Source organism: Myiozetetes cayanensis, unplaced genomic scaffold (genome assembly GCF_022539395.1).
Source record: "Myiozetetes cayanensis isolate MyiCay16 unplaced genomic scaffold, myiCay2020 scf17, whole genome shotgun sequence".
NCBI lineage: Eukaryota > Metazoa > Chordata > Aves > Passeriformes > Tyrannidae > Myiozetetes > Myiozetetes cayanensis.
In genome coordinates this window covers 5,269,227-5,296,289 of record NW_026087378.1, presented here as the reverse complement: position 1 = coordinate 5,296,289, position 27,063 = coordinate 5,269,227, and the positions used below count along the sequence as shown (strand labels likewise).

General features: G+C 42.6%; 1 protein-coding gene across 1 annotated transcript; it reads left to right on the top strand.

Moving 5' to 3' along the window:
• The first annotated feature begins 1,377 nt into the window (after positions 1-1,377).
• TTC1 (tetratricopeptide repeat domain 1) lies at positions 1,378-27,001 on the top strand. Its single transcript, XM_050312271.1, has 8 exons — positions 1,378-1,418; positions 2,242-2,571; positions 11,786-11,846; positions 13,102-13,214; positions 14,315-14,351; positions 16,087-16,235; positions 19,776-19,830; positions 26,399-27,001. Exons 2-8 carry the CDS (start codon positions 2,251-2,253, stop codon positions 26,530-26,532), a joined length of 870 nt encoding a protein of 289 aa, XP_050168228.1. The 5' UTR covers positions 1,378-1,418; positions 2,242-2,250; the 3' UTR covers positions 26,533-27,001.
• The last annotated feature ends 62 nt before the right edge of the window (positions 27,002-27,063 follow it).

The window sequence follows — 27,063 nt, the reverse complement described above, 5'->3', positions numbered from 1 at the left end:
GCACATGTTTAATTCTAGTGAAGAACCTGAACTTTCTATGACCTCTGGAAAATGGTAATTATTTTTTCTGTGCTTGATTTGTTGAGCTTTGGTTTCTGCACTGTGAAGATCAAAAAAGCTGTCCCAAGAAGTAAATTTAACATATGGTCTGTGTGATTGTGCAACAGTTCATCCCTCTCCTGGTCAGCTCAGAGTCCAGTCCCACAGCACTGTAACACAGCAGAGATTCAGCCCTGAATTCACTAAACTGGATCTGTTTCACAGGGAAATTGGAAAATCCAACATCGCCATCTATTGGGTTGCTATTGCGCAGGAGAGTCACAAATACTCTAATCCAGCAAAGAGTTCCCTGGATTTTATATACCACAAATCCAACCTCTTAAGCAGCAAGACTTTTCCCTAAGGCAGCAAGAGCACTTGGATCTCCTTGGATTTCTATTGTCTCGTCCAGAAGTGATGTGTCCCCAAAGCTCGGCTGGTTTTGTCAAAGCATTGTTTTTTTACAGTAAAGCCAACTGGCAAGTTTACAGAAAAGCAGGTTAACCAGCTGTATGTACTCTGCTGCTGCCTTTAAAAATCCCCTCCTTAAACTTCCAAGTGCTTAAAGTGGCAATTTGGTTTCCACTGAAATTCGTTTGTCTTGAAGTTTTGTTCTGCTTTATTTTTGAACAAGAAGAGGCAAAATGCTGTTCAGGCAACTCAGTCTTCATTTCCAAAATAATTCACCTCTCCTGCAAAACACGAGTTTAATAATAATAATAATAATAATAATAATAATAATAATAATAATAATAATAATAATTTCCAGAACGCTGAGTTTTAGCAACACAAATTGTTACAAACTGAAACAAACAAATTACCGTTCACTGGTTCTAAGTACACAATTCATTTAATTCATCATTTAATAATTCATCTAATTCGTTTAATTGCTCCATTCTTTATTAGTTGACCTAGTCCCCATCCTTTGGTTCTCTTATCGTTCGTCCTTAGGCAGAGCGTGTCCAGCTTTCAGGCTGTCAATCCCCTCTGCATCTTCTGGTTACGCCTTTGAAGGACCGCACATTTAAGATCCCAGCTGTCCAACATTCAACCCCCTAAGCTGCGTCTACCGAAGCTCAGCAAAGCCAGTCCAGAGAAACTCAAAGCCTCGGTGGCTTAAAGATCAAACCGACAAGGGAAACCCAGCCACCTGTTGCTATTAATTAAAAACACAGCCAAGTTATGTCCCTTCCACCGCCCTTCCCTGCGCTCCCCTCGCGCTCCCTCAGGCCTTTCCCGCGCCTCCGCCCCACAGGACTACAATTCCCAGCAGCCCCCGCGCGCCGCCTCCTCGCCCATTGGTCGTCCCGGCCGGAAGCGGCGCCCGCGGGCGCAGGGGGCGGGGCGGCGGCCGGAAGCCGGAAGCGCTGCCGGCGCAGGTGAGTGCGGGCCGGGGCTCGGGGGGTGCTCGGGGGGCCCGGCGGGGCCGGGAGCGGAGGCTGCGGGTCCGCCCCGCACCCCAGAGCCGGGACAGCGCCCCGGTGCGCCCGGGAGCCGCCACAGCACCCCCCGAGTGGTGGGGCGGAGGCCGCGGGGCGGGCGGGGTCGGGGTGGGCGACGAGCGCTGGGGGCTGTGTGTGGGCTCAGGCTCTCGGTGCTGGGCCGGGTTTGGGAATCTCAGCTCCGGAATTCACTTACTCACGGCCGCAGTGTCCCGGCCCGCGTGTCGCTGCAGCGCGTGGAGTCGTGGATAAGTTGTTCCCTCCCTGGAGGGTCACAGTTTCTCTCAGGGGATGCCAAAAGTACTTTTAAGTACTTTAGAGGCTTATAAACGTGTATAAAATAAATAATTGAGTTAAGTAAGGTCAATATGTGTAAACATCTAAACGGGAGGTGTCAGGATGGACCAGGCTCTGCTCAGGGGTGCCCAGCAATGGCACAAGAGGCAGCGGGCAGGAACTGATGCCCAGGAAGTTCCACCTGAACGTGGGGAAGAACTTCTTTCCTGTGCAGTGACTGAGCACTGGAACAGATTGCCCAGAGAGGGTGTGAGGTCTCACCCACTGGAGATATTCCAGAACCATCTGGACACATTCCTGTGCCCTGTGCTCTGGGATGGCCCTGCTTGAACAGGGGGGTGGGACCAGATGAGCCTCTGTGGTCCCTTCCAACCTGACCCACACTGTGATTTGTTTGCTGACAAGTGTTTTATATGATGCTTATTGAGGGTTATTCCTTTCTCATCTCTAAATCCCCTCCCAGGAGTCCAGCATGGAAGAATTTAAAGATGCAAGTCCACCTGAAGAGCTGCTCAGTCACTTAAAGCTTTCTGACCAGAAATCTGCAGAGACTGACCCCAGAGATGCCCAGAACCCCCAGACCACTGGCAGTGGATGTGCCCCATCCCCAGGCCACGATCCCCCAGCAGATGAGTGTTTCCATGACTGTCAGGACTCCTTTGAGGCCAAGGAAGCTGTGCTGGATGATGAAGGGAATGTACAGAACGGTGGGAGCAGCTCGAGGAAGCAGACAGAACTGGATGAAGAATACTTGCTAGAACTAGAGAAAGATATGCCAGAGGAAGAGAAACAGGTAACCCAAAGCACCAAAGCTGAACATGAACAGGGAGATTTTCAGTGCAGCGTTTTCAAATGGTCTGTGACTGACACCAGAATGGACCTTTAGAGCCCTTTGGGGGTCTACTTTTACTGTTCCTAATTTCCTCTTTTAGGTAACAAATATTGCTGTAGCTTGCCTTGCTGCTCTTAATCCTCACATTCCATTGCAGATTTTTGTCTGCTTTGAGCAGGGAGTGAAGTGACTCAGAGATGACAGGAGACAAAAATCTCCCTGTTCCATGGAACTTAGTGTGTGTGCCTCCATTGTGTCCCCCAATCAGCTGCAAGGTGCTTTGCCAGAACTCACAGCAGGTTTGGGGATAGTTTTCCTGGAAGGCTGGTTTATGGAATCCAGCGAACTGGGATGAAATTTGAATGTATCCCTACATGGATTCCTTGAGCTTTGATCAAACCAAACGCGTTAAATGTGCGGGTTTGTTTACTTTCAGTGCAGTTACATTGGGCAAAACATTTAGGTGACATGGATAATGTTGTGGGGAGTAAGGAATGATGTCTTAGGGGAAGCCCACCAGCCTCTGGAATGGTGTTTACTCTCCTGTGAGGCTGTGTGAACCAGTTTTTTGACTCTCAGTCGGTGTCACTTGACAGCAGTTGGTTTTCAGGGTTCTAAGATATGGTCATCAATTAGGTAGTAAAAAGAACTTTTTTTGTTCTGACTTTGATAAAACATATTAAATCACTTTCAGGATTAGACTGTTCACATGAGTAATCCAGTGAATTTCTGGTGGTTATTTCTTGTGGCAGGTGGTGGAAGGATTTCTACTGATGTAAGGATTTTTTTCTGGTTTTTTTTCAACTTCACTTGGCAAATATTGGGAGATAAAGATGCTACGTTAAAACCTGTGTCCCAACATAGAACTCCCCTCTGGCTCCCTGTCCTGGTGTTTAACTACACTCATACTGGAAACATTTGTCCTGTATTTGATCAGAATTTCTTTTATTGCAACTCCAGGCTCCTGACCATCTTGGGACCCTCTGGGAAGTCAATGGCTTGTTGTTGTTGTTGTTGTTGTAGGAGAGAGTTTGTTTAATTTTGAGATTTTTTTTTTCTGCAAAGAGGACACACCAAAATAGGGCACTCTCCAAATGCAGCTCTCAGGTGCTGAACAGGGGGCAAGAATCACTTTCCTTGACCTGCTCATCACACAGTAAACATCTCCTTGCCCTTGTGCCTTTTCCAGTTTAGACTGAAGAGTCCCTTTTTTCTCCTTGTATTTATTGCCTGCACAAGGAGCACTGTCATCATGAGTCACCCTGGGGCTGCTGCAGCAGCCTGGAACTTGAAGGCAGCTCGAGAGTTTCATAGAAAAAATGCTAAAAATTGGGAGGAAATTATGTCATAGAATGAAACCCCAGAAATTCTCGAGCAGCAGGCCTGGAAATTGGGTGTCTTAATTTTCATGTTGCTCTTGTTCCCATTGTATGGTTGGATAATCATTTAATTTTGCACCTCGAGCTTTGCCTTCTGTCAAAGGAGCAAAAGAATTGGGACTGTTGAATCTTTGCATTCAGCTTTGTGGAGCTCCACTGAAAGGTGCTATGGGAGTGCAAAATAGCAACTGATGAAAGCTGGAAAGATTTCCTTGGAGAAAGTATTGAGGCAGCTGCAGCTCTCATCTTTCTGTAGGTTTATTTCCAGTGGTATTGAGCAATTCTGCCCTTCAGCAGGACTTGTCTGACCAAACAGAGGGATTCTGTCTCTCACTATCACCATAAGTATTAGATTGGCAGTTGTTTGTTTATGTTCCATAAAGAGCCTTCTGATTATATGAACAGTCTTTCAGATGTAGCTGTTTTTTTCTGTAACAAAATATTGTTTGTATCTCTTACAAGCAGAGCTTGAGAAATCCTGAATCCAGAGAAGAATTCGAAGCTTACACAGCTGGTACAACGATCTTGCCCTGTACCACCTTGCATCTCTGTGTAGTAAAACCATGGGAACAGGCTATTCCTGAATTGCTGCTCCTGCTCTTCTCATTGTACTTGATATTGATGGCTCCAAATTTATTTTTAAAAGTGAAACATTATGTATATATTCTGATTATTAAAAGAATCTGCAGCTTTTAAGAAAAAATACTGCAGTCACAGTCTGAAAACAGTACTGAATGTTCATTTATTCTGAGCTTTTAAACCTCCTGGTTACTCAAAAGATTTTTTTTTTTTGAGAAAAAGGGCAATGTGATTGTTTTCTTTAAATTGCAGCTGCAGAAAATGAGGCAGAAATATTCAGAAGTGTTTATTTGGCTGCTGAGGTTGTGAGCAGACACTCAGCAGTGCTGTGTTTGCTCCTCAGGCAGTCCTTGATGGGTTATTCTCATCCCTCCACAGCCTCCTGTGTTGTGCTGGCCCACCTCTGTGTGAATGTGCACTGAAGCACTCAGGGGAGTGATTCACATGAAAAATAAAGCTGTATTTTTAGATCAAGGGCAGCGCTGGTAAAAGCAGACATCAAACAGCAGCCTGGTGTTGGCACAGGGGGAGATGGATTCCATTAGAGTGCTTGTCTAAATAAGAAAAACTCCCTATGAACTGTTGTTGCAGCCCCAGCCATAAACTGTGGGCTCGGGTCATAGGAGAGCTGGATGTTGGCCCTGCTCTGTCAAATTTAGGAGCTACACCTTAATGGATTGTTGGGCTTTTTATAAACTGAGACCAAGGCTGTGTTTCAGCAGCTGTAATAAAGGAGTTCTGTCAAGTGTTGTTCCCCAACAATAGGCTCTAATTTAGGTCTCTAGTTTATGCTGGAAGTGCAAAGGCAGATTCTAATCCTTGTTCTGTGTATTTATGTGTATCCTGGTGTGCAGACTGCCACAGCAGCAGCTCTGAGTAGAAATACTTGTGCAGAAGCTGCTACAGAGTGAAGGAGCAGTGTTTGTGTATTTTCTCCAGTTATATTTCAAGAGCCCCTTACAGTGAGATTTCTAATTTTAAGCACCAGGAATTCCTCCCAGGGAAACAGTACTGATACCATAAGAAATCTTCTCTGCAGAATAAGAGCTTGAAAGGACATTAAGACACAAACCTGCAAGAAGTATTCTCAGAAACACAGGCAGCATTGAGCCTGGTTATTTGGCTGGGCTTGCAACTCTGAACTTTTTAAGAATTAAAACCAAAATTGGCTTTTATAAGGTTTTGTTGCTGTTCCCAAAGCATTCTGATTGCTGCCTCAGCAGAGGCACTGAGCAGTAAATTGCTTTTGATGCATTACAAACAGATTTTTCTGGTTAGTTGTCACTGACAGTGATGGCTTTGACGTTGGTCTGGTCTGCAGGATTAATCCAAGGACACCCAACAGCTGTTCCATGGTAATTGTTCCAGCCTGCCCCATCCTCTTCTGGAGGGACACCCATTAATTAGGAGTTTATCCAGTGCAACATTGTGAATCCCTCATTCTGAATCCCTCGTGCTCTTCCAGCGTGACAGATGTTGTCTTGTTCTTTGGGCCTTGTCTGGCAAGGACTTGTGCACCTGGCCTAGGAAGCTTTTTTTTTTTTTTGGATGTAGTACATTGCAATAAATATCTCATATTCCTCCAAAGCAGTTCCCTTCTCTGGGCTGTTCCATGGCCACTGACATACAGCTGGCTGGAATCACAGTCCATGTCTGTTCTAACAGTAGGAAATGTGTCAGCAGGACAAGGAACACAGCTCTGCTAGGGGAGATTTTTCATTAGTGTCTTGGCAGCCACTCTGTAAGAATTTCAAGTGAAACTGATTTTGAGAAGTAGCATTTTTGAGTTAACCCTGAGATTCTTTCTGGGCTAAGAAGTAAAATTTCTCTTTTTTTTCCCCTGTTTTGTGCAGAAGCTCAAGAATACATTAGAGAACATTGTCTTAAGAAATTCGCTTTAAGCTGCCCCCCTCCTCACCCTTTCTTTCTTCCCTCTGCCTTCAGTTGATTCCATTGTTCTCCATAAATAGAAGGTTCTCTATAGAATTGGCTTTTCCAGGGGTTGAACAACTGCCCTGGGATTTCTTCTCCAATATAGGTGTAGTCATTCATTTCAGCATTAGGTGTTTTCTTAGTTCCATCTGTCCAATATTATATAACCTTGACTGTGTTAGAGTTGCTGGGTTTTTTTCTGTAGTGTTCACAGAATAAAAGCCAAGATATAGCACTGCAAGTTGTATTTTGAACAGTCCTCAGGTGTTGATCACCTGGAGATGGTCTCACAGCTCTTTCCAGGAAAAATTATGTGGCTGGACCAAAAAAACCCAGATTATTAATGCGTAAGACAATCCAAGTGACTATGGAAAACTTATTACATAAATTAATGATAAATACCAACAAGGAATATATCTTTTGTTAACAGTTCTCATCAGCACTCACAGTTATTTTGTATAGCAATAAAACTAGCAAGACAATTGGTTTTGAAGGTGTCACAGTGCAGTCTTCTGAAATACAATAAAAGGTGATCCCCTTGTTCAGATTACCTGCTTTAATAAACTGAATCCAGTAGACACTACAGCACCTACACTAAATATTTATTGTTTTGGTCAAATTGGAAGAAAAGATTGATTGCTGGACTAAACCTGCCCTGTCCTGTGGTTTGCAAAATAGAACAAAACATCCTGTTATATTTTCTGAGTTAATCCAAGCTTGGAGAAGAACATTTGAGAAGTCTATCTGTATCTGCTAGAGTAATTAATTCTAAGAGCTGGTAAGAAGAATTTTAATAAAATCTGGAATTATAATCTCCCTATGTGATTTATAACTCTTAGAATTACCTTGTTAAGCAAACAAAAATTTGAAGTCTTTTGATGGGTGGCAATTTAATAGAAAGAGTGAAAAAGTATATAATTATCTTCCTTTGAGTGCTGCTGATTTTAGTGCTATACTCAGTTTTGCATTTTCCTGTCAAATTGAGCCCTTTTCCACTTGAGGTGATGGGTTCAGTGGTCAGCTCCACTTTTCCTCCCTGAGGCTGTTGCCTCTGGAGCAGGATGAGTGAATGGCACATATTGTCACTCAGGAATAGTCAGCTAGTCTGGCATGTTAACCTAAGCTGTCAGGGAGGGCTCTGACCTCCTTCCTTGTGTCTGGAAGTGCTGGTTCCAATTTCGGGAAGAGATGGTGATTTGGCAGAAGAAAGGCTGATGTGTCTTTCCCACGGATTACAGGGAGCAGGGATAGGCCAGGTCTGTCAGGGCTCGTTGCTCTGTGACCTCTGAAGTGTCCAGGGCAGGTTTGGCACTTTTCAAGATGTGAAAAAAGGAGTTTTTTTGGGTGACTCCAACCTTAAAATGAGATTCAAATCCTTGAATGCAGGATACAGCAGTATCTTCCCAGAACTGCAGGGGGAAGCAGATGACTGCTAATGAACGACTTAGAATTGGTATTTGCAGCTGAAAAGTATATTCCTTGTCTGCTTAAATTCCTTGTTTCTGTGCCTCACTTGAGCTCCAGTAATTTTAAATTCGCTGCTTCTTGGCGACCTTCCAGAAGGGAGTGTGAGGGGCAGGTGTGCATTGTCACTGTGGAAATAGAGGAGAGAGAGCACAGTTTGCTGCTCCTGCCTGGTTTGGAGCCAAGAACAGTTCCCTGGCAAAGGTGAATCAATGGATCAAATAAAATGCATAGGAACAGCCAGAAGAAGGATAGTTGGAATCGTTACAACCTAAGGCTGTTTGTCCTTCAACTCCCACTGGCTCTGATTAAGGATTTCACTTCCAGCACTTTTATTGTATTGGTCATTTCCCATCCAAACAGGGAAAATGTGTAGGTTGCTTTCTTCTCTCCCAGCAGAATAATGCTTTAAATGCTTTTATTTTTAACCCTGGCAGAGTAGCTGAGGTGCAGGCACTGTATGTGATGGCCTTACTTTGGAATTGCACTTTATTGTCACTAGGCCAAGGTGTCCTTTCTCATGACTTCAGATCAGACCTTTCTTCAGTACCTCTGGCTTGCCAGCCAGGTTTGTGTTAACATACTAATTTCTTCTGAGTATGGGATTGTAAGTCAGTATCCAAATCTAAACATTTCTAATTAGATCCTTGAAAGATTTTTTTTTTAAATTTTTTTTTTTACTTTATACAAACTGGCACTTGGAATTTGTGTTAATAAAATTTGAAAAAGAACTCACAAACCTTTAGATTTTACTGATTTTGAATAGCAGAAAATGACAGAGTGGAGTGTAAATTGAGGAAGTTGTGCCTGACCCCAATGTGTACATGAGCAGCCTCAGGGAATGGAATAGGGAGATGGCTTTTCCTTAGGCAGAGCATTCCAGGAGTTCAGGCTGACCTACTTCCCTGCTGAGCAAAGGGCAGCCTGCCCTGCAGCTACTGAAATCTTCTCCTGAAAAACGAGTGGGTGGGGACACTGAAGTGACATTGTGCAAAATTTGTCCCAGGGACAAGTCACTTGCAATTTTTTCCCTCTGGACTGATGTGATCACAGTAAACTGATGACCAGTCACTCTGCAGTTGTCCGTGGAAGCTGGAAATTTAACATCCTGAGTGAAGAGTTGTGTCTTCTCACAGTGGTTTGGTTGTTTGGGTTTTTTACCCTGAATTTAAATAGAACACAAATTCTCCCCTGAGCAGCCCTTTCAGCTTAAATGTAAATTCAGCAGAAGAGTTGACTTGCTACTGTTTTGTGTTAAGATTTTCTGTAAAAGACATGTATATGTGGAGGAATAAATAATGTATTTATTTCACAATCACACAACCTGCTTTTGAGGGCAATGCCTTTAGGATGTGAGGGGCTGATACATTTTTTATGCTTTTACATTTTGTGGAAAAGCCAGAGGAATTTGCTGTTATATATTGCTTATTGGTCAGTCATACTTTAAATGCAAACCCAGAGTGGTCCATGAGGTACCCTATAGACTTCACCTTTTTTAAAAATACTTTGAAAACTTAGACAGTTCGGAACTGAAACCCATAATACAGGAATATCTTGAAAATGTTGGTCAGGCTCTAACAGAAATAACAGGTTTTGAGCTAGGACTGCATTGCTGCTTTGCAGGGAGCTGAGTAAGTAGCAAAACCATACACAGTGCTCTTAAAAATGCTGCTTTGTTTCTTTGTTGTTGTTCCTATTACTATTACTCTTCTTTTTTAATATAGAGCTTATTCTCCTGAATCTTTCTTGCTGCAAATCACTGTTTATATTAGCATTTAATACATAACTAGAGTGAAAATTTTGTCATAATTTTAATAAAAGGAAATAAAATAATGATAATACAGGTAAAACTTTTCATCCAGTATTCCTTGGGTTTAGGCTTTCTGCCTCAGGAATAGTGTGACCATGCTGTAGTTCTGTTTATAAAAAAAAATTCTTTCATTCTTGTAGAGCTGTAACTCAACCCCGTGCAGCAGTGAATCAGCTAATGGCACTGAAAGGCCACTTCTAAATAGGTCATGAGCAATGAAGTCAGTAGGGCTTGTGTTTCAGGCATTTCTGCTCTTGAATGAGGGTTGTCTATGGAGATCTTTCCAGTAGGATCATCATCTCCAGACCTGTTCTGTGCTGGGATCTGGCTGCTTTGTTCACTGGTACGAAAGTCTTGTGCCAACTTCCACTTTGTGTGCACTGAAGATGGTTTGAAAACCCCTTTCTGTGCAGGCCCAGCTGTGTGTGACAGTGGCTTTGCTGGAGCTGTGCTGTCTGTTCTTTGAAAATTCAGGTGTAGCAGTTCCATATTCCTTGTGCTGAACAGCAGAGTCCAGCACACATACAAAGAATTTGGGATTTTAATGCAGCCTGAACCTGAAGTGTTGAATTTGTGTGCTCATATTTAAAAAGCCCATGGCCATTGGTGCACTGTGGAAGGGTTTGGGTGGATTTCTCAGCCCACCCCGAGGAAAAGCATTTTCTAAATAGTGGGGCATGTTTTTGTCTGCCCTTTGTTTTGTGGTGGTTTTTTTTTAAAAATGTGAGGAGCAGTGAGTATTAGAAAACATATTTAATGGGCAGTAGGAACAAATTTCATGATCTGGGCACGTATGGAAAGGGTGAGGTGAGATGAGATTTTGCTGTGTAATTTTGTGTGTCACAACTGAGTGCTCTTGCACTGAGCCTGGTTTGCAGGGCATTGTGATCTGTTACTACCAAGGTGGTGACCATGGTCAGGTGAATTAATTCCCCAAACCAATAAAAGCTGGAGGAGAGAAGCTCTGCTTTTGCATTGTTTGTCAGCTCCTTGGCAGAGCTGTGAGTGGTGCAGTGCTCCACACACAGGACTATATTTAGCTGTTTCCAAGGAGATGTTCTGTGCGATATTGATAATTGCATTAATCCTTGATTCACACAATCTGCAGGAAAGGAAACTGCTCCTTTCCCTAGTGTTGGCTTTTTAATTGCTCAGTGATCTGTAATTTACAGACACCTTGATTTAAGTCCTTTGTGTGTTGGGAGGAAAATCAGTGGTCAAATGATCGGTTTTCTACCATAGAAACGACTCACGAACTCGAGAATTGCTCTTTGATGTTTCCTGAGTCTTACACTGCTTTGTTTTCACTGGTGAGAGGAATGTGTGCCTGTGAAACACTTCCACTGTCAGTGGACATCCTGTGTTTTCTGTGTCAAAGGCGAAGAGCCCCCATGTCAATTCCACTTGTGCCAAGATATTCATGGTTGAAAACACAACTCTGCTCAGCATGTGCAATTCTCACTGTACCACAGAACAGTCCTCCTGTCTCTGGTTCTGATGCTTCAGCCACTCTCTGCATAAGAAATCTTTCAGGGCAGTATCAACCATGGACCTTTTTTAATGCAGTCGACTCAACATGCTTTGTACTTCCCTGAAAGTAACTAGGAATTGCTGAGGTGGAATTATTTCAAGGAAAACTTTACATTTAAAAGATATTCTACATAGTTGACCTGCAGTGATTGAATTAAATTCACTGGGAAAGGGGAAGCAAACAGTCAGCTAAAATGCTAACAGATAGGTTTGAACCATGTAATTCACTGTGGATGCTCTTCCTGCACAGTGGTGTCCAAGAACTGGAGCTTTTTAATTGCCTTGTTGTTACACTCCAGTGTTTCATGGATATCTAAAGTATATCATGTCACAGTGGCTACAAGCAAGCAAGCTTGGTACTACTTAAAATTCTTCAGGTTGTGTTTTATTCTGATTTCCATTCATACTTTATTTGGAACTACAGCTGACCTACTTGTTCATTTCAATTAAATACTTTGAGACATTGTCTTTTCTTTTGTAGAGAAGAAGAAAGGAGAGCACAATGCTGAAGGAGAAAGGAAATGAGCAGTTCAAGAAAGGAGGTGGGTTGATAATCTTTTAACACTTCATGGATGTTAGAGAAGCTTAGGTTAATAGTCAGCCATCATGGTGATGTTGCAGGAAACCCATAGGAAGATTTCACACCTATCCTTGTTCAATTTTAGCACATCATTCGTTTTTCATCCAGCTCTAGAGAAAAGAAAGAGATACCAGACCTCCTTTAGAGTTCTTTAAATCACAAAGACTTGGATTACTAAAGGAGGATTCTCATGAAAGCTGAGTGTTTAATCCAGGAACATGGTACAGAACTGCCTTCCAAGGGCTAGGGTTTCTTTTACTAATCAGAAAAGGCTTCCCCTGGGCTCTGAGTTCAGCTAATGCTTGTGCTTGGAAGTGATGCAGGACTTGGGGGTCTGTAGCTCTCTTGTACCTTTGTACATTGCTTTTTATTAAAAAAACATAAAGGGGGGAGTGGTTCTGCCACCAGCCTTTCATTTAATGTTCCGTGGGTGGAGGATTCACAAAGAAACCGGGAAATGCAGATTCCTACTTTCCTCAGTCAGCAGGGACACAACCAAGGAACTGGTGTACCCTGATAACCAGACAGTGGCCTTCCTGCTGGAGGTCTCTCATTGTGTGCTGAGAGAAAAGGATTCCTGGGGAATGATTTACCAGTTCCGGGAAGCATCAGAGCTGCAGAGGGAAACTGCCCAGCCCATGAAATCCACGAGCCTGCAGTGCTGGCTGAGTCACCTTGTGAGGGCTCATCCACGGCCTCTGCTTGATGAATTCTTTGGCACATCTTTTCAGTGTACCTGTGCCTGTGCCTGCCAAAGTGCTTCCTCATCACAAACACACAGCCTTTGAAGCACCTGTGTGGCAGTAAAATCTCTCTGCAGCTGCTTTGAACAGGTATCAGTGCAGTGACATGTTTCAGCACACGCTTCCCTTCGGATCAAGGATGCACTTAATGTAAGGAGATTCTGCCTGTAAGGCTGGGACTCAAACAGAAGGAAACAATTTCAGGGATGAGAATTACACACACATCATGCTGCACTTGTCATACTGAGCTTAGGACTAAATTACTGCTTTTATCAGGGTGTGAATTTTAAAATAATTGTGTTTGATCTATGTACTACTTAGTAATGTGCTTAGAGAGCAGCTACTGATTCTGGTTTAATACTGCATCATACATGGAGAAATGTTTCCAAAGAAATCTCAGCCATGTGGTTCATGGAATTGAAATAAATGGTTTGGTTTGGGGTTTGTTTAGTTCTCTTTCTATTGCACCTGCAGATTATGGAGAGGCAGAAGACTCTTACACAAAGGCTCTGCAGATTTGTCCAGCCTGCTTCCAGAAAGACAGGGCTGTTCTGTTTTCAAACAGAGCTGCTGCAAAAATGAAACAGGTGAGTGTTCTTATTCTGTGCAACACTGTGTATTGATTCTATGGCAGAGGCAATAATGAAGTCATTAGGGGTGCAGAAAGGAGGGCAAAGGATAAAGCTGTTGGCAGGTTTTGCTCAGTCTGTCCTCCCAGTAGAATTCCTGGTACATTTGTTTTTACTGCAGATGAATATAAACCTGGAGGTTGCACTTGGAACAGAAAAATAGCACAGTAACTCCTGTTCTCAGTTTACCCTCCTGGAAGAAGAACTTTCTTGCAGTGTTCCTCCAGGATTGAGAGATGTAGCTCTGCTTAGAAATGTACCTTGCAGCCATACTTAGGCATAAATAAATAAATAAATTCTTACTCAGCATAGAATATTCCTGTTTGGCTGGAATTATCTGATTTGCCGTTGGGATACTGAACTGTTTGAGCAGGCAAGAAAAAAAATAGAATAGAATCTGTATTAAAGGATGCTGGTGTATCTTTCAAATATGAAAGCTGTAAACTGAAAAACTGGTCCAAATGTTAACTATTTGTGTCCATGGGAAGCTAATCCAGTGGTCCCCATAGGAGCCCAGGATGATTCAAGGACTAGAGTCTCTCACCAGTATAGATCAGTGGAACCCAACAGACCCACACTTTACTCTGAAAACTGATTCATATTATTAATAACTTCCCCATAAATTTGTTCTTCCATACCTGCTGCTCCCATTTTAGCTTGTGAGGCATTCTTCCCTGAGACAGCTTCTGTTCATGGAGGAGAAAATATTGGGAGTAGAAAGATTCCTACTACTCAGATCAACAGTACAAGCTCAGAACTGCCTGATTTATTTGAAACCTTTTAGTTTAGGTGAAAACAGGATCCCTGATTACACAAATATCCCAGTGCCTTGGAATGCCACACAAACTTGTTTCCAAGAATCACAGAATCACTGAGGTTGGAAAAGACCTCCAAGATCATCAAGTCCAACCTATGACCCATCCCCAAGTTGCCAACCAGACCAGAGCACTGAGTGCCACATCCAGTCATTCCTTGAACTCCTCCAGGGATGGTGCCTCCACCACTATCATGAAGAAATATGACTTAAATGTAACAAAACTCTGTTGTGCTCTTTGTAGGACAAGACAGAAGCTGCCCTGAGTGACTGCACCAAAGGTACCACTTTTTTCTTCCTCTATGTGCTGCACTTCTGCCAGATCTCTCCTGCATAAATTATGCCTGTTAGTGCCTTATTGCAGAGCTATAATTTTGGGCATAAGGGTGTTTAAAGAATTTAATGGAAAGCTGTGATGGAAGATACCTGATTTGTATTATTTCTTTTGTAAAATGTCTATCAAACTTTTCCTGTCTGGAATAATTCTCTTGTACCAATAATGCTGCTCTTTGTACTTCTTTTGAATAGGGAAGTCTTTTTACTATGGAAACTGTTTCCTTACACCTACTATTTTAAACCCACTTCCACCTGCCATTCCCTGCCAAATCTTGGTTTAATCCCAGATTCCAAAGAACTGTGAGGCCTTATAGAGTTAAAAGCATTATCAAGTCCCTTTTCTGCACAGCTTTTGCTTTGTCACAAGGGCTTGTGCTCTCCCGTTCTTGCCCTGCATAGTTTTCTCTCTGCACCTTCTGGTGGAATCATTTCAGCTGTGCTTTGCTGTATTGCTTCCACCCACTCACCCACACTCAAGTATTTGTTAAACTCCCCATGACAGCTGGGGAAAAAAGCCCAAATTACCAATCAGAGAACTAATCCAGTGGCTGTGTGCCAGTACTGCTTGTACAGTAAATATGAGTTTGTACATGCTAAAAGTACTCTTGAAGGTACCAAATCCCAGCTGGCCTCTGTCACTGGGGGGGGGTTGACTTGCTTTGGTGGTGGTGCAGTTTGAAAAACACTTTTACTTTTGTAGTGGCTGAAGGGGAATCAATCTGCTCTGCAGCAGAGAGACTTAAACTGCCGGTGCCTGACTTCCCCAGGGACTTACAGACTGCAGTGCAACACTTGGAGCACAGCAGAGCAATTCACACTAGCCTGCACTTGCTGACTGTAGCATTGCCTTTGTCCTTCCAGAGGAAATAAGCTAGAATGTTTAGTTAGATAATCCTGGATTTAATTGTCCCTAGAACCATTTTAATGGGTTAGTAATTACAAAATGGACAGACCTTTCATATTCCCTCTTTCTGTGATGAAAAATCTTTCATACTCCCTCTTTTTTCTGATGAAAAATGGATTAAGGAGTTCTTGAGGAATTACCATTTGGAGGTGTCTGTTAAGTTTAGCCTTCAGTCTGAACTGACAACAGTCATGGCTGCCATGGGAACGAGGAGAGGAAGAGCTTAAATCCAGTTAGGATGCCCCTCTGCTGACTTGTAAATCCAAAATAACTGGATTCCCAACCCAATTTTGACAGTTTGATACTAAATTCAGAACAGCACCAGTGATTCTCCTGGAGTTTGTCTCAACTCAAACTAAGCATGGAAATGCATATTTTCCCTGCTGTGTGTATCTTTAGCATATTTAACTGTATCTGTGATCCAATAATATACACTTGTTAAATACACAGAAGCTGAAATATCTTACAGATCCTTAAACTTTCTGAAGCATCACTTAGAATCTCTGCATATATAGTATTGCAAAATTAAATGTTTGTACATTATAAATCACTTCCATCTGTGATAGATTATGGACATTAAGTGAAATATGATCATTTGCATGAGACTTTCCCAGGCAGCTGTTTGCCTTCCTGAATTCTGACTTAGCTTTTAAGCTCTGCTTGATTCTAAGTTACATTATAAAGGTAACTTAAGAATTTAATACACACTTAAGAATTCATTTAAGGGGTGTAGAAATGTCTCAGGTAAAATACTGTGCTTTGGTTTTGTTTTCCAGCTGTGGAATTAGACCCTCACTATATTAGAGCTTTGCTGAGGAGAGCAGAACTATATGAAAAAACAGAAAAACTAGATGAAGCTCTGGAAGATTATAAGGCAATCCTAGAAAAAGACCCATCAGTTCATCAAGCCAGAGAAGCTTGCATGGTAAGCCTTTTTTGTACTTTGGCCTAACTTTAAACCTCACTTTTACTTCCTTTCCTATTCTAAATGTTCAATGCTGTTTGTTTAAGCAGCTTCCTATGCAGTGGTATAACATTTTTTTTCAAGTCTTAAAGAGTAGTGGTTTTCTCACCTGGCTTTACATAAGGAAGATTGAATGATCTGCCACAAATTCCATGACAAGTCTCTGCTCCATAAAGCAGAATCCTCCTTTTACCTTTGTAAAATGAGTCAAAGTAAATGTGTGTTCTGAGCTCTGAGCATCTAATGACCTGTTGAGCTGTACAGCTCACACACACACTTTACATTCTCTGATCAAGGCTGTTAATTGTATTTCTGTGTGTGCTACAAGAGGGTGCCTGAACCTGCTGCATATTAGTGCCAGCATTTCAACAGAGATCTGCAATTTGGAGGTCAGAACAGAAGTACCCTGTGATGCAGCTAAGAACTGGCTGGTTCAGAACTGAGTGTCTTTCAGGAGAATTATTTTTCTGATTATATAATTTTGAGAATGGAAAAAAAGACAGGATTCTCTCAGTCTGTAGGTTTGTGTCTTACTTTAAAATGTTGGTATTTTGTTTCTCTGTTCAACTGTTTTCCCTTCTTGTTTTCTGTGCCTTCTGTGTGGATTGGGCAGTCTTGAGTTATTTTATTAATGGTGACTGAAATCTGCTAATAATCTTCAAAACCTCAGCCTTTTCCTGCAGGGAAAGGCACTTTGTGACTAGCAAACAACCTCTTCTGATTCAGTTACTTTCTTCTAATATAAAAGAATTCTGCAGCTTAGTAATTCTTCAGCTCCGTCCTGTGTTCCAGTGTCCACTTTCACCACTTTCAATCAAATTACAAATACTTCAGAATTAAACATTTCTTGCAAAATCTTGGCCATATCTCTGCACATGTAAGGAAGTGCTTTGAAAGCTTCCCTGGCTTTTAGGATGTGTCAGCTTGGATGAAAAAAGATAAACCCCTGGCACTTCCTGAAACCCCAGCCTAACATGTAAATAATCCCTCCTCAGTGGGGATTTGAAGTCACTGCCACAACCTGCTGATCTGAGCTTTAAGTAACTCTTTGTGCAAAGCACCAGCAGGAAGTGATTTTTCTGGTGATATTCAGTGGGGAAGTAGCTCTGGATTTGACAAGTTCAGAGGGGCTTTTCTCAAGGGTAGCAAGAAGGGAAGTCTGTTCTCTGCAGACACCTCTTAGAGGCTGCTGTTCTTGTTTTTGGAAAGAGGTTATGGAGGCTGTGTTGACAGGACAAATGTGGTAGAGGTGCAGCCAGACAGGTGTGGGTTTGAAGGAACACGTGCTGATGAAAGGCAACCACTCTAAAAAATGCAGGGGTTGCCACTTTTTATCCAAGTGGGAGCTGCAAAGCATGGCAGGGGAATGGTTTGTGGAGAGCCTGGGAAGAGCTGAGCAGGGAAAACAACAACCAAACTATTCCTTACTTCTGTAAATGTAAAAAAAAAAAAAAAGAAAAAAACCCAGTAAAGATAAATAGATGCGATTTGAAAACGTAATTCTTAGTTGGGCACCCAAATCTGTGCCAATACTTGACTTTATTTATAGCTGGTTAAATTTTCAAAGGGCACTATTATTTTAGTTCAGCTTCACATCAGTGAACCTGCAATGAATTCTATCCCAGAAAGAAAAATGCATCACCTGCAAATTTGATTCTAAATCCCCTTTGAATGTGTTGTTACAAAAATATTTTTGAAAGGCTTAATTGTTTTAACATTCCAGTTGGGAAAATAAATCATTGGTAGTGATTCTCCCTCACCCTTTCCCCACACTGTGATGTTGTAAGTGACAGATTAGAAACGGCCTTTATGGCATATTAGGCAAGAAATCTTGCCTGAAATGATTTCCTTTGGGACTGGATCAGTTGCGCTGATGGCAGAGAAATGTGCTGCTTAACTGTGTAACTCCTGTTCTGGGGAAGGGTGTGATTGCAGGGAGCAGCTGAGCTGACCCACAAACCTTTGGTGCCTGCAGGGCTGTGCAGGGGCCTCCTCGTGCCAGGGTGGGACCAGCTCAAGGCTGAACAGGCTCCCAGGGCAGTGGGCACGGCCCCAGGGCTGCCAGAGCTCAAGGAGTGTTTGAACAATGCTCTCAGGATACTGCTGGGATTGCTGGGGTGTCCTGGGCAGGGCCAGGAGTTGATCCCTGTGGGTCCTTTCGAGCTCAGGATACTCTTTGATTCTAAGTCTGACCCTCAGAAATGGCTGGATCTGTTTAGGCTGCTTGGAACCCCCTCAAAGTACAGACACTGCCCTTTATACCTCAGGCAAAACTCATCATTTTCTCTCAGAGACTGTGCCCTGATAATCTCACAAAGAGCCCTTGCTCAGTCCCCAGTGAATCATAAGTGCTGCTGTTCCTCCTGGCCATCTTCCAGGAATATTTTAGAATAATCACTGATTTATTCTTAATTTTTTGTGGCTGGAAGTGCAGAGGTTGACTGATACACGTACCTTCTGCTCCTTGACCTCATTTTTCCAGACAGAGGCTTTGGGCTCACATGTGGTGCAGAACACTTTGTACAAAATGCCCTCAATTTACACTGCAGTGGGATTTAGGATGTTCTGCTCCAAGCTGGTCCTGCTCTTTGTCAAGTTTCAGGGGAGAATGAATCTATTGAGGCTGAAGCTTAAAGCTCCCCTCTTGAAAAATCATTAGGGAAATCCTGACAGTTTTACACTTCTTAAAATATTCATCATAAATCTCTACATTTCATCATAAACCAATTTCAGCTGTAATGTTGGCTCCACATATGTGGTTAATGTATCTGACATGTAGGAGCTTTGCTTTATTGGAAGGTAAAAGTGCCTCTGCTTTGCAGAAATATCACAGCAGGTTTTCCCCCTCGCTGGCAATGAAGATGATGCAGCAAGAGAATCTGCAAATTTGCCCCACTCATCATTACAGCAAAACTTCCTCCTTTCTGTACCTAGAAATGATTTCATATCCTGCTTTAGGGAGTGTCATGACCTTGTTAAATGACAGTTTTAAAATATTAAATACACAGTAGTTCTTTGCTTTGACTGCTGATTTGGTACCTGCTCTGGTATTTCAGCTCTGTTTGTATTTCAGGAGTGCAGTACTGCTTTTCTGATTTAAACCCTCATTTCACCACTTCAGTTACTTTTGAACCTTCAGTGCCAAACTAACCAGTTTGAAATGATCATGTTTCATGGCCAAATAATCCCTATTGCTGCTTTCCTGAAAGTTTAATTATATGGAATCACTGTTTAGGGTTTGTTTTTAACAGGTGTGTTAAGTGCTGTGTGAATTTTTAGCTTCCACACAGTTTTTGAGGGATTGGCAGGGCAGATAAACTGCTTTACCAGGAGCTGTACTTTGTGATAAGTATCACAGGTAAACAGGTGTCCATAAGCACATACAAATACATTTCTGGGGTGAGAAATGTATCCTGGATATATGTATAAAAATCCCATCATCCTGCCCTACAGCATTATTGAAAGCAGGGGTCTGATTCCAGCTTTTCTCTCTCTCCACAGCGATTACCAAGACAAATTGAAGAGAGGAATGAAAAATTAAAGAAAGAAATGTTGGGTAAGTAGCATGTACATATAACTTCCATAATAACCTTCATAGTCTACTGGGGGAAAAAAAAAGCATGAATAGAATCTCTTGTATAAAATTTAAGAAGGTAAATCTTAAAGGAAATATTTGTGTTAAACAAAACTCCTGATTTCTTTGTAGTTCTCTGTTTCTTGGTGTCACCTCAAGTAAGTGCTGGCCAAATAATTCTCCCAGAAAGAAAATTACATTCAAAGAAAGGATACTTAAGACCTTCTAAAACAATTTAATATTGGAGTATGTAAAAGCTGAGAAAAATGGTTTGAAACAGACCAACTGCTCTGCCCTTTCCCTAAAACCTTCAAAACAAACATTTCCATGGAAGAAGGGATAAACCAGGGGTTTCACCAAACCCTTATGTAAAAGTCACCCAGCTGTAATAACTGAGGGTGTTTGATCTTGTGTCTGAAGAAATAAATCTGATTCTTTCTGTGGCACTTCCAACCTGCAGACCTCCAAGTCTTCATGTTTACCTTGATTTATACAGTATTTCAGTACTGTTTGTTTGGAGTCTGAATTGGACCTACCCAGTGTTACAAACAGGCCTTGTTAGGAGGGTGATTACATTTCCTAATGGCACAGTTTGTTGTGTCTTGATTCTTTACAATTCTGTAACAAAGGACTTGTTGGTAGAAAAGATAATTTAATTAATGCAACTCATCTGAATGTCTGTGCCCCCATCACCTTGTTGTGTGGCGTTGCTTGGATGACATCTTAACTGGACTGATATATTTGAAAAGGATAAATACTTGGAGTTCCCGAGCAAGGTTGGTTGGTTTATATAGATATAGATATAAAACAGTTATATGGTTAAATTAACACTTTTGAAGGGAACCTCGTGCCAAAAAAAGGCTGCTGTCAGCGTTGTCTCCTCATTAACAGGGTGAATTAATTCTTACAGGTTCGGCCATCCTTGTGCTTTTTCAAGTGAGGGTTTTTTTTAATATAAATTTTTCATTTGCACTGTTTAGAAAAGCCACACAAAAGAGCAAGGAGCAGTGACAGTGTGAGAGAGACTGTACCTGCCCTGCTTCAGAAATAGCTCTCAGGAGCTCTCTGCTCGTTCTGGGTGTGACAGGCAGGAGATGAAATGCTGTTCTGAGATGAGCAGGCTTGGAGGGTTTGTGATGGGAAGGGGAGGGCAGGGTTTTGCTGTTCTGCAGAGAATCAGGTTAAATAAACTCAGCCTGTCTAACTCTGACACTGATTCTTAATATATTTAGGAAGAAGAGACTGTTTCAAGGGCTTGTGCTGAAGCTGATATTTTTGTGTAATTTCTTTTCTTGATCTGCAGACCCTGATTTGCTCTTGCTTTGTACCTGCTCTGACCTGGCAAAGTGTCAGTGAGGCTTTCTAGGGCTTTACAGGATCAGATTCTGTTTCCACCATTGTACTTAGAACAAGCCATAAATAACGAAGGTTGATAGTGCTATAAATAAATGAGAAATGCAGAAAATCTCCAGAAGGATCAGGCCCATTTGTAGGACATGGGATGGGTCTCAGAACAAAATAATGTCAAAATTCCTGATCTTTTTGGGACTCTAAAGGGCCTCACTAATCACAAGGAAACAATAAATTCAAACCTGATTCTATACTGCTACTTTTTTGCCTAGATTGGAGACTAGATATGATCTTTTTTTAGAAGGGTTCAAACTTTAAAAGTGGCACTTAGCATTGCAGAAATGAACTGGTCCTTTGGCAGCCAGTTCAGAAAATTTTAAGGGGCTTCTTGAGAAAGAAATTCCTTCTCAGTGATGTTACAGACATACAAGGAGTTACAAACAGCCAGGAGAACCAGACTAAGAGTGGACAGTACAACATGTAACCTTGTGTTCATCCACCACCTTTGTGTGTGACAGGATTCACCTAAATCGTCACATGTATTGTTAAATTACACGCTGTCAGTGGGGCAGGTGATATTATACTCTTAGCACTGCTTGTGGTCCCCAATGTTACACAGACTGAGGGGGGTTCTATAATTTATTCTCTGAATAGATCACTTGAAATTAAGTCAGGAATATGGGAAGCTCATTTTCTTAAGTGCTGTAAGACTCCTTGTATCTTGTCGGTGCGAGAGACAGTGGTGATGTCATGGAGCTACCCCTGGGGGCCTGGGAATGAAGTACTTCCTAAGGTTGACAACCTGCTCCTGTTCTGTCTGAGGTCAGGGAAAAACCCTTACAAGGAAGGAGGTTTAGATGGGAATTCTGGAAGACAACAGACTTCATACAGTGTGGTGGTTATGAGATTCCTTTGGATTGTTTTTGTTGTACAGAGTATTTATTCTGAGCTGTTTCCACTTGTCTTTTTCCAGACCTTTGTTAATGCTGTTTCCCGAGGGAGTCCTGGGTCAGGATAGACAGTGGCTTGTGGCAATCTGTCAGGAGATGGTCTCACTGAGGGTTCAGCAGTGCCAGGTGCATTCTTGCCTTCTCACAGGGTCAGCTCAGGTATCTGGGTTGTACTCCAGATATTTTGGTTCCAGGGAGAGCAAGTCAGATGCATCCTAATAGTTCCAGGCTAGGCCTGCTCCAGGAGCACTGAGACTAAATTGAAATTACCAACAGAATCTTTAGAAAGAATGTCCCAGTTCATGCTTTGGCTTTCACAGGATATTGAGTTGATCCTTGTCTTGGTCAGTGAATCAGCCAAATAAATGCTACGCTTTTATTCTTTCACTGTAACAAATCCAGAGGTACCCAACTAACTCCCACTGTCCTGAAAACTGGAGCTGTATGTAAACAAACCAAAACAAATGGAGTGCATCTTCCTCCCTCCCCGAGTGTGTTTCCTGTTTTCCAGTGCTACAGCTCATTACCACATAGTTTGTCAGAAGCTGAAACCACTTCTGAAGTGATTGTGTGTAAATAAGTCAGAGTACACATTCTTGGCTAGGTTTTCTTTCCTGACTACCTAAGGAGGAATTCTTGTGTGAAGTGGTGATGCATGTGACTGATGATGTCATTAGAAAAATCCTATTTTGTGGCCAAACCAAGTCCATTTGAGCTGTGTGTTCTGCAAGGACCTTACTTTTCCAAAGCTGACATTTGTATTTATAAGTTATTTTCATGTTTTCCATTCAGCCTTTGCAGGTCAATTCTTTTGTCACTGAAGTTTGCTCAGGCTGAAGTGACCTCTGAGTTCCACATCAAAGAAAGCTTAACCTAAAACACATTTGGGAAGTAGCTTTGAAATCCATTTGGATCTTTCCCTTTACGCTTTCATAACATGAGTATCCTGTGCCTCAGTGTCTGTCCAAGGATGTGAACACACAGTGACCATTTTCTCTCTTCTTTTGTATTTTTCTTCTGACCTCAAAGCCAATGATTTCCAGCTCTTGTGCAACAAGCCAGTCTTGTTTAGAGAAACTGTAATTATTGTGATAACTAGGACCACTCCTCTGGGGGAGGGTGTGAGGAGAGGGGAAGTTTGGAATAGTTAGAGGAGCTTGGGGGCTGTGACAATGATACAGCTCCAGGGGAGCCAGGGATATTAAATACAAAAACCTGGGATTGAACTTGCCAGTGTGTGCAGCCCATCTTACACACACAGTGTTGTATTTGCAGCTGAGCTGCTAAATCCCAATAGTGCATATAGGGAGGTCACTTTAAATAGTTAAACCAGAGCTAAGATACAGTTTCCTATAGTTCAGTCCTCAGCAATTTATGGAAAGGAGAAAGATTTGCCCTTGCTCTTTTTATTGTTTTATAAATGTTGGTAATACACAAAGTTACAGAGAGGAGACCTCATCAGGAAATCTGTCTTTTATCCAAAAAAGAATCTTAACACAAACAATATGTAGCTTTTCAACTTCCAAACACCACGTTAACACCAGTAACTAAACTAGAATTATTGCCAGAAGGACTGAATAGGAATTAATTTTGGCTGTTATATCCTAATGTAACTTGTGAGGAATCTTTTCCTGCATTTGCCTTTCTCAATAGGGTGTTAAATTGCAGTTTAGGTGAGTGATGAATGACAGACTTCTGAGGCCTAAATTGATTTTTACCAGTAAGTTTTCTTGGTAACCCCTCAATATTGCTTTGTTGAAGAAACTTTATGTGCTGGAGTTGCAGGTGAAAAGTAGACGTGGTGTCTCTGAAATAAGAAGAACAAAATTTATGAAAATCAGGTCTCAGAGAGGAGAGTGTGACCCTGCTTGGGGACAAGGAGTGTGTGATGGCTGGGAACTCTCTGCAGCTGAGTCCCAGCCCCACGTGCCTTTTCCTTCCTCCAAGCACAGGCTCTGTGCTAAGAGAGCTTTTCTTAACTACACATCCTAATTTAGGGATGAAAGGAGGTGGGGGAGGAGGAAACACTGCTTCCCTACAATGATGGGTTTATGTGTGCCAGGACAGCAGGAGCAGCTCTGGGCTGGAGTTCCTGGAAAAGCCAAGGCTTTCTTCTGCCTCATTAACAATTTATATTCAGTGTGGCTGCCCCAGAGCCATTGCTGTCTGTGGAATGAAGTGATAGAACAGGAAGGTGACCTGTGACTGTGTTGTTTGAATTATTCAGTCGCAGTGAGATGAAGAATAAAGTACTAAATCTATCATATGGTCTCGGTTCTCCCCGAGAGCTGCCCCAGCTGCAGATCCCGAGGCATCTGGGGTGTGTTTGTTGGCTCTGGAGTGCCTGGAAAAGAGCATCGTGCTCCCTGCAATTAGAAAAGACCTTTCACAGTTTCCTGCCACAGGCAAACCAGCTGCAGGGCCTGGGGGACTCCAGCCATGCCAGACTCTGCCAGGATTCTCCCACCACACAAAGAAATGTCTCACCCCAAACCTGAAGCTCAGCAATGACCAAAATGTTTGCCCAGAAGTACAATAGCAACTGTTCATGGCCCTCACAGAGATGCTGCCAAACTACTTGATGGTTTTATAACCAAGATGCTTTTAGGGTGCAGCATAAAGGTAGGAGGTTAATAGTTAACTTACCTTAGACAGGGTGTATCTTAAAAAAAAACACCACCAGTACAAAGAAGTTAATCCTACCTGAGCTGCTCCCTGGAGTGACTTTGGCCAGATCTCTCAACCACCTCCTGTTAATCCTCACATTAAAAAAAATCAAATTGAAATAAAATTGTGTCTCACCACCCAGCTGCTTTGGTAGGGTCAGGGGTAAGGTTGGCTCTTTTTTGAGGCTTGGATATGTTCTGTTTTGAGCACAGTCACAGGCAAAGCACAGATCTTGATCTTTCTGCAAAGAACTGACATAGGACTTCCCTGCTTATGTTTCTATACTTCTTTTTTCCCTGCTGTGAAGTTCAGAGGAGGCCACGAGGTTGATAAGGGGATAGAGCACCTCCCCATGGACACAGGTCAGGAAAGTTGGGGCTGCTCAGCCTGGAGAAGAGAAGGTTGTGTGGAGACCTCAGAGTCCCTTCCAGGATCTGAAGGGGCTACAGGGAGGCTGGAGAGGGACTCTGCATCAGGAACTGGAGTGACAGGACAAGGGGGAATGGCTTCAAACTGACAGAGAGACCATTTAGATCAGATATTAGGAAGAAATTCTTCCCTGTGAGGGTGGTGAGGCCCTGGCACAGGTTGCCCAGAGAAGCTGTGGCTGCCCCATCCCTGGAAGTGTCCAAGACCAGGTTGGACGGGGCTTGGAGCAACCTGGGCTAGTGGAAAATGTCCCTGCCCATGGCAGGAGAGTGGAACAAGATGAGTTTCAAGGTCCCTTCCAACCCAAACTATTCCATGATTCTACTGCTCCAGTCTGGCCTGGCACCAAACAGAACCCAGGTGAGGTGACCACAGTGACAGGTGTTTCCCATGACTGGAAGCACCTCAGGTAGGAATAGGTGTGGCATTTGCATGTTTTCTTACAGGACTGGGGCTGCTGCAGCTGCTCAGGTGGATTTTCCACGTCATCTATTGCTGTTGTCACATTCAACTCCCAGCAAAACAAAATCCATTCACTGCCCTGAGGGATCAGTGCAGGTGGAAGGCTTTGGGAAGGTGGGGTGTAGCCTGGGGATGCAAACCCAGGTTAGGCTTCAACTTGTCCAGACTTCTCTTGTTTATTCTTTGGGAAATCAGTCTACAGTTCATCAGTGAAGCCAGGAGGAAAATGTTTTTCTTGGAAAACTGACCATCTTCCTCTGTCTTGTCATGCCAGGGGCTCAGTCAACCTGTGTTCAGCCAACAGTGAAGTTGTTACCTCTGTTGTTACCTCTGCTTCTTCTTTTGTTTCATCTATTCTATCATTATATGATTTGTTTTAAAATATGTCCTTTTGTTGTCCTTCCCCTTTTATAGGTGTAGCAAGATTCATTTTCTAGAGTGAGAAAGCCTGTATGATACATATATATTGACAGAAGTCTTAAGATTTTATTAACTGTCATACCCTGTGGATATTTAACAATGACTTCTAATTCCTGTTAAGAGCCTAAATAATACCAAAATGCAGAAATTTCCACAGCATTTACCTGAAATTAATAGGTAAATCAGTAGAGCTGGACTGTAGTTGTCCATAATTCAGTGGGAGTTTTCTTTTTGCTCAGTTCTCACCGTGTTCTCTTGGATTTTCATTGCAGGCAAACTGAAGGATCTTGGGAATTTGGTTCTCCGCCCCTTCGGCCTGTCAACAGAAAACTTCCAGATAAAACAGGATTCATCAACTGGCTCATACTCCATCAACTTTGTTCAAAACCCTAACAACAACAGATAACATGGATTCAGTCTGGCTCTGCCCGTGTTCTTGCACGTCCCAGCGACAGGACCCCAAACACCCTTCACCCTCCCCAGGGGGAGATGAGACTCAGTATATTCATTTTCCTGCTTGTGAAATTATTTGCAATGTGGATGTAAAGCAAGTCATTTGACTTCTCGTAGTGATAACTGTGTCCAGTGTGTGATTTATTCTTTTGTTAAACATTTTTTTCCCTTCCCCTGCGGTGTTTGGCTCATTCAAAAGGGAGGTTCCTTGTTTTGGCCCACTCAGTGCTGGCAACAGAATTCTAGGAAGCAGTTCAGGTGAATCCAAACACTCACCCAGCTGAGGCCAGGAACAAAGGCTCATGGTGTCCTGGGAATTAGGGAATCCACTCAGCAGGTGGGTGTGACTGGCAGCACCATGGACACAAGCTCTGGAATCCTGGTTCTTTGTAATAAAGGCTTGGTGGTGGTTTGGTTTGTGAGGTTCTTGCCTTGTTTGAGTCCTTCTCAGGGTGGTTTTGTTGTTAAAAGTGCTTCCAACCAC

Coding starts and splice junctions, on each gene's coding strand:
- TTC1 (XM_050312271.1), top strand. CDS start 2,251: ATGGAAGAATTTAAAGATGCAAGTCCACCTGAAGAGCTGCTCAGTCAC. Junction 14,352..16,086: donor CCTGAGTGACTGCACCAAAG/GTACCACTTTTT, acceptor TTTGTTTTCCAG/CTGTGGAATTAGACCCTCAC. Junction 19,831..26,398: donor ATTAAAGAAAGAAATGTTGG/GTAAGTAGCATG, acceptor TTTTCATTGCAG/GCAAACTGAAGGATCTTGGG.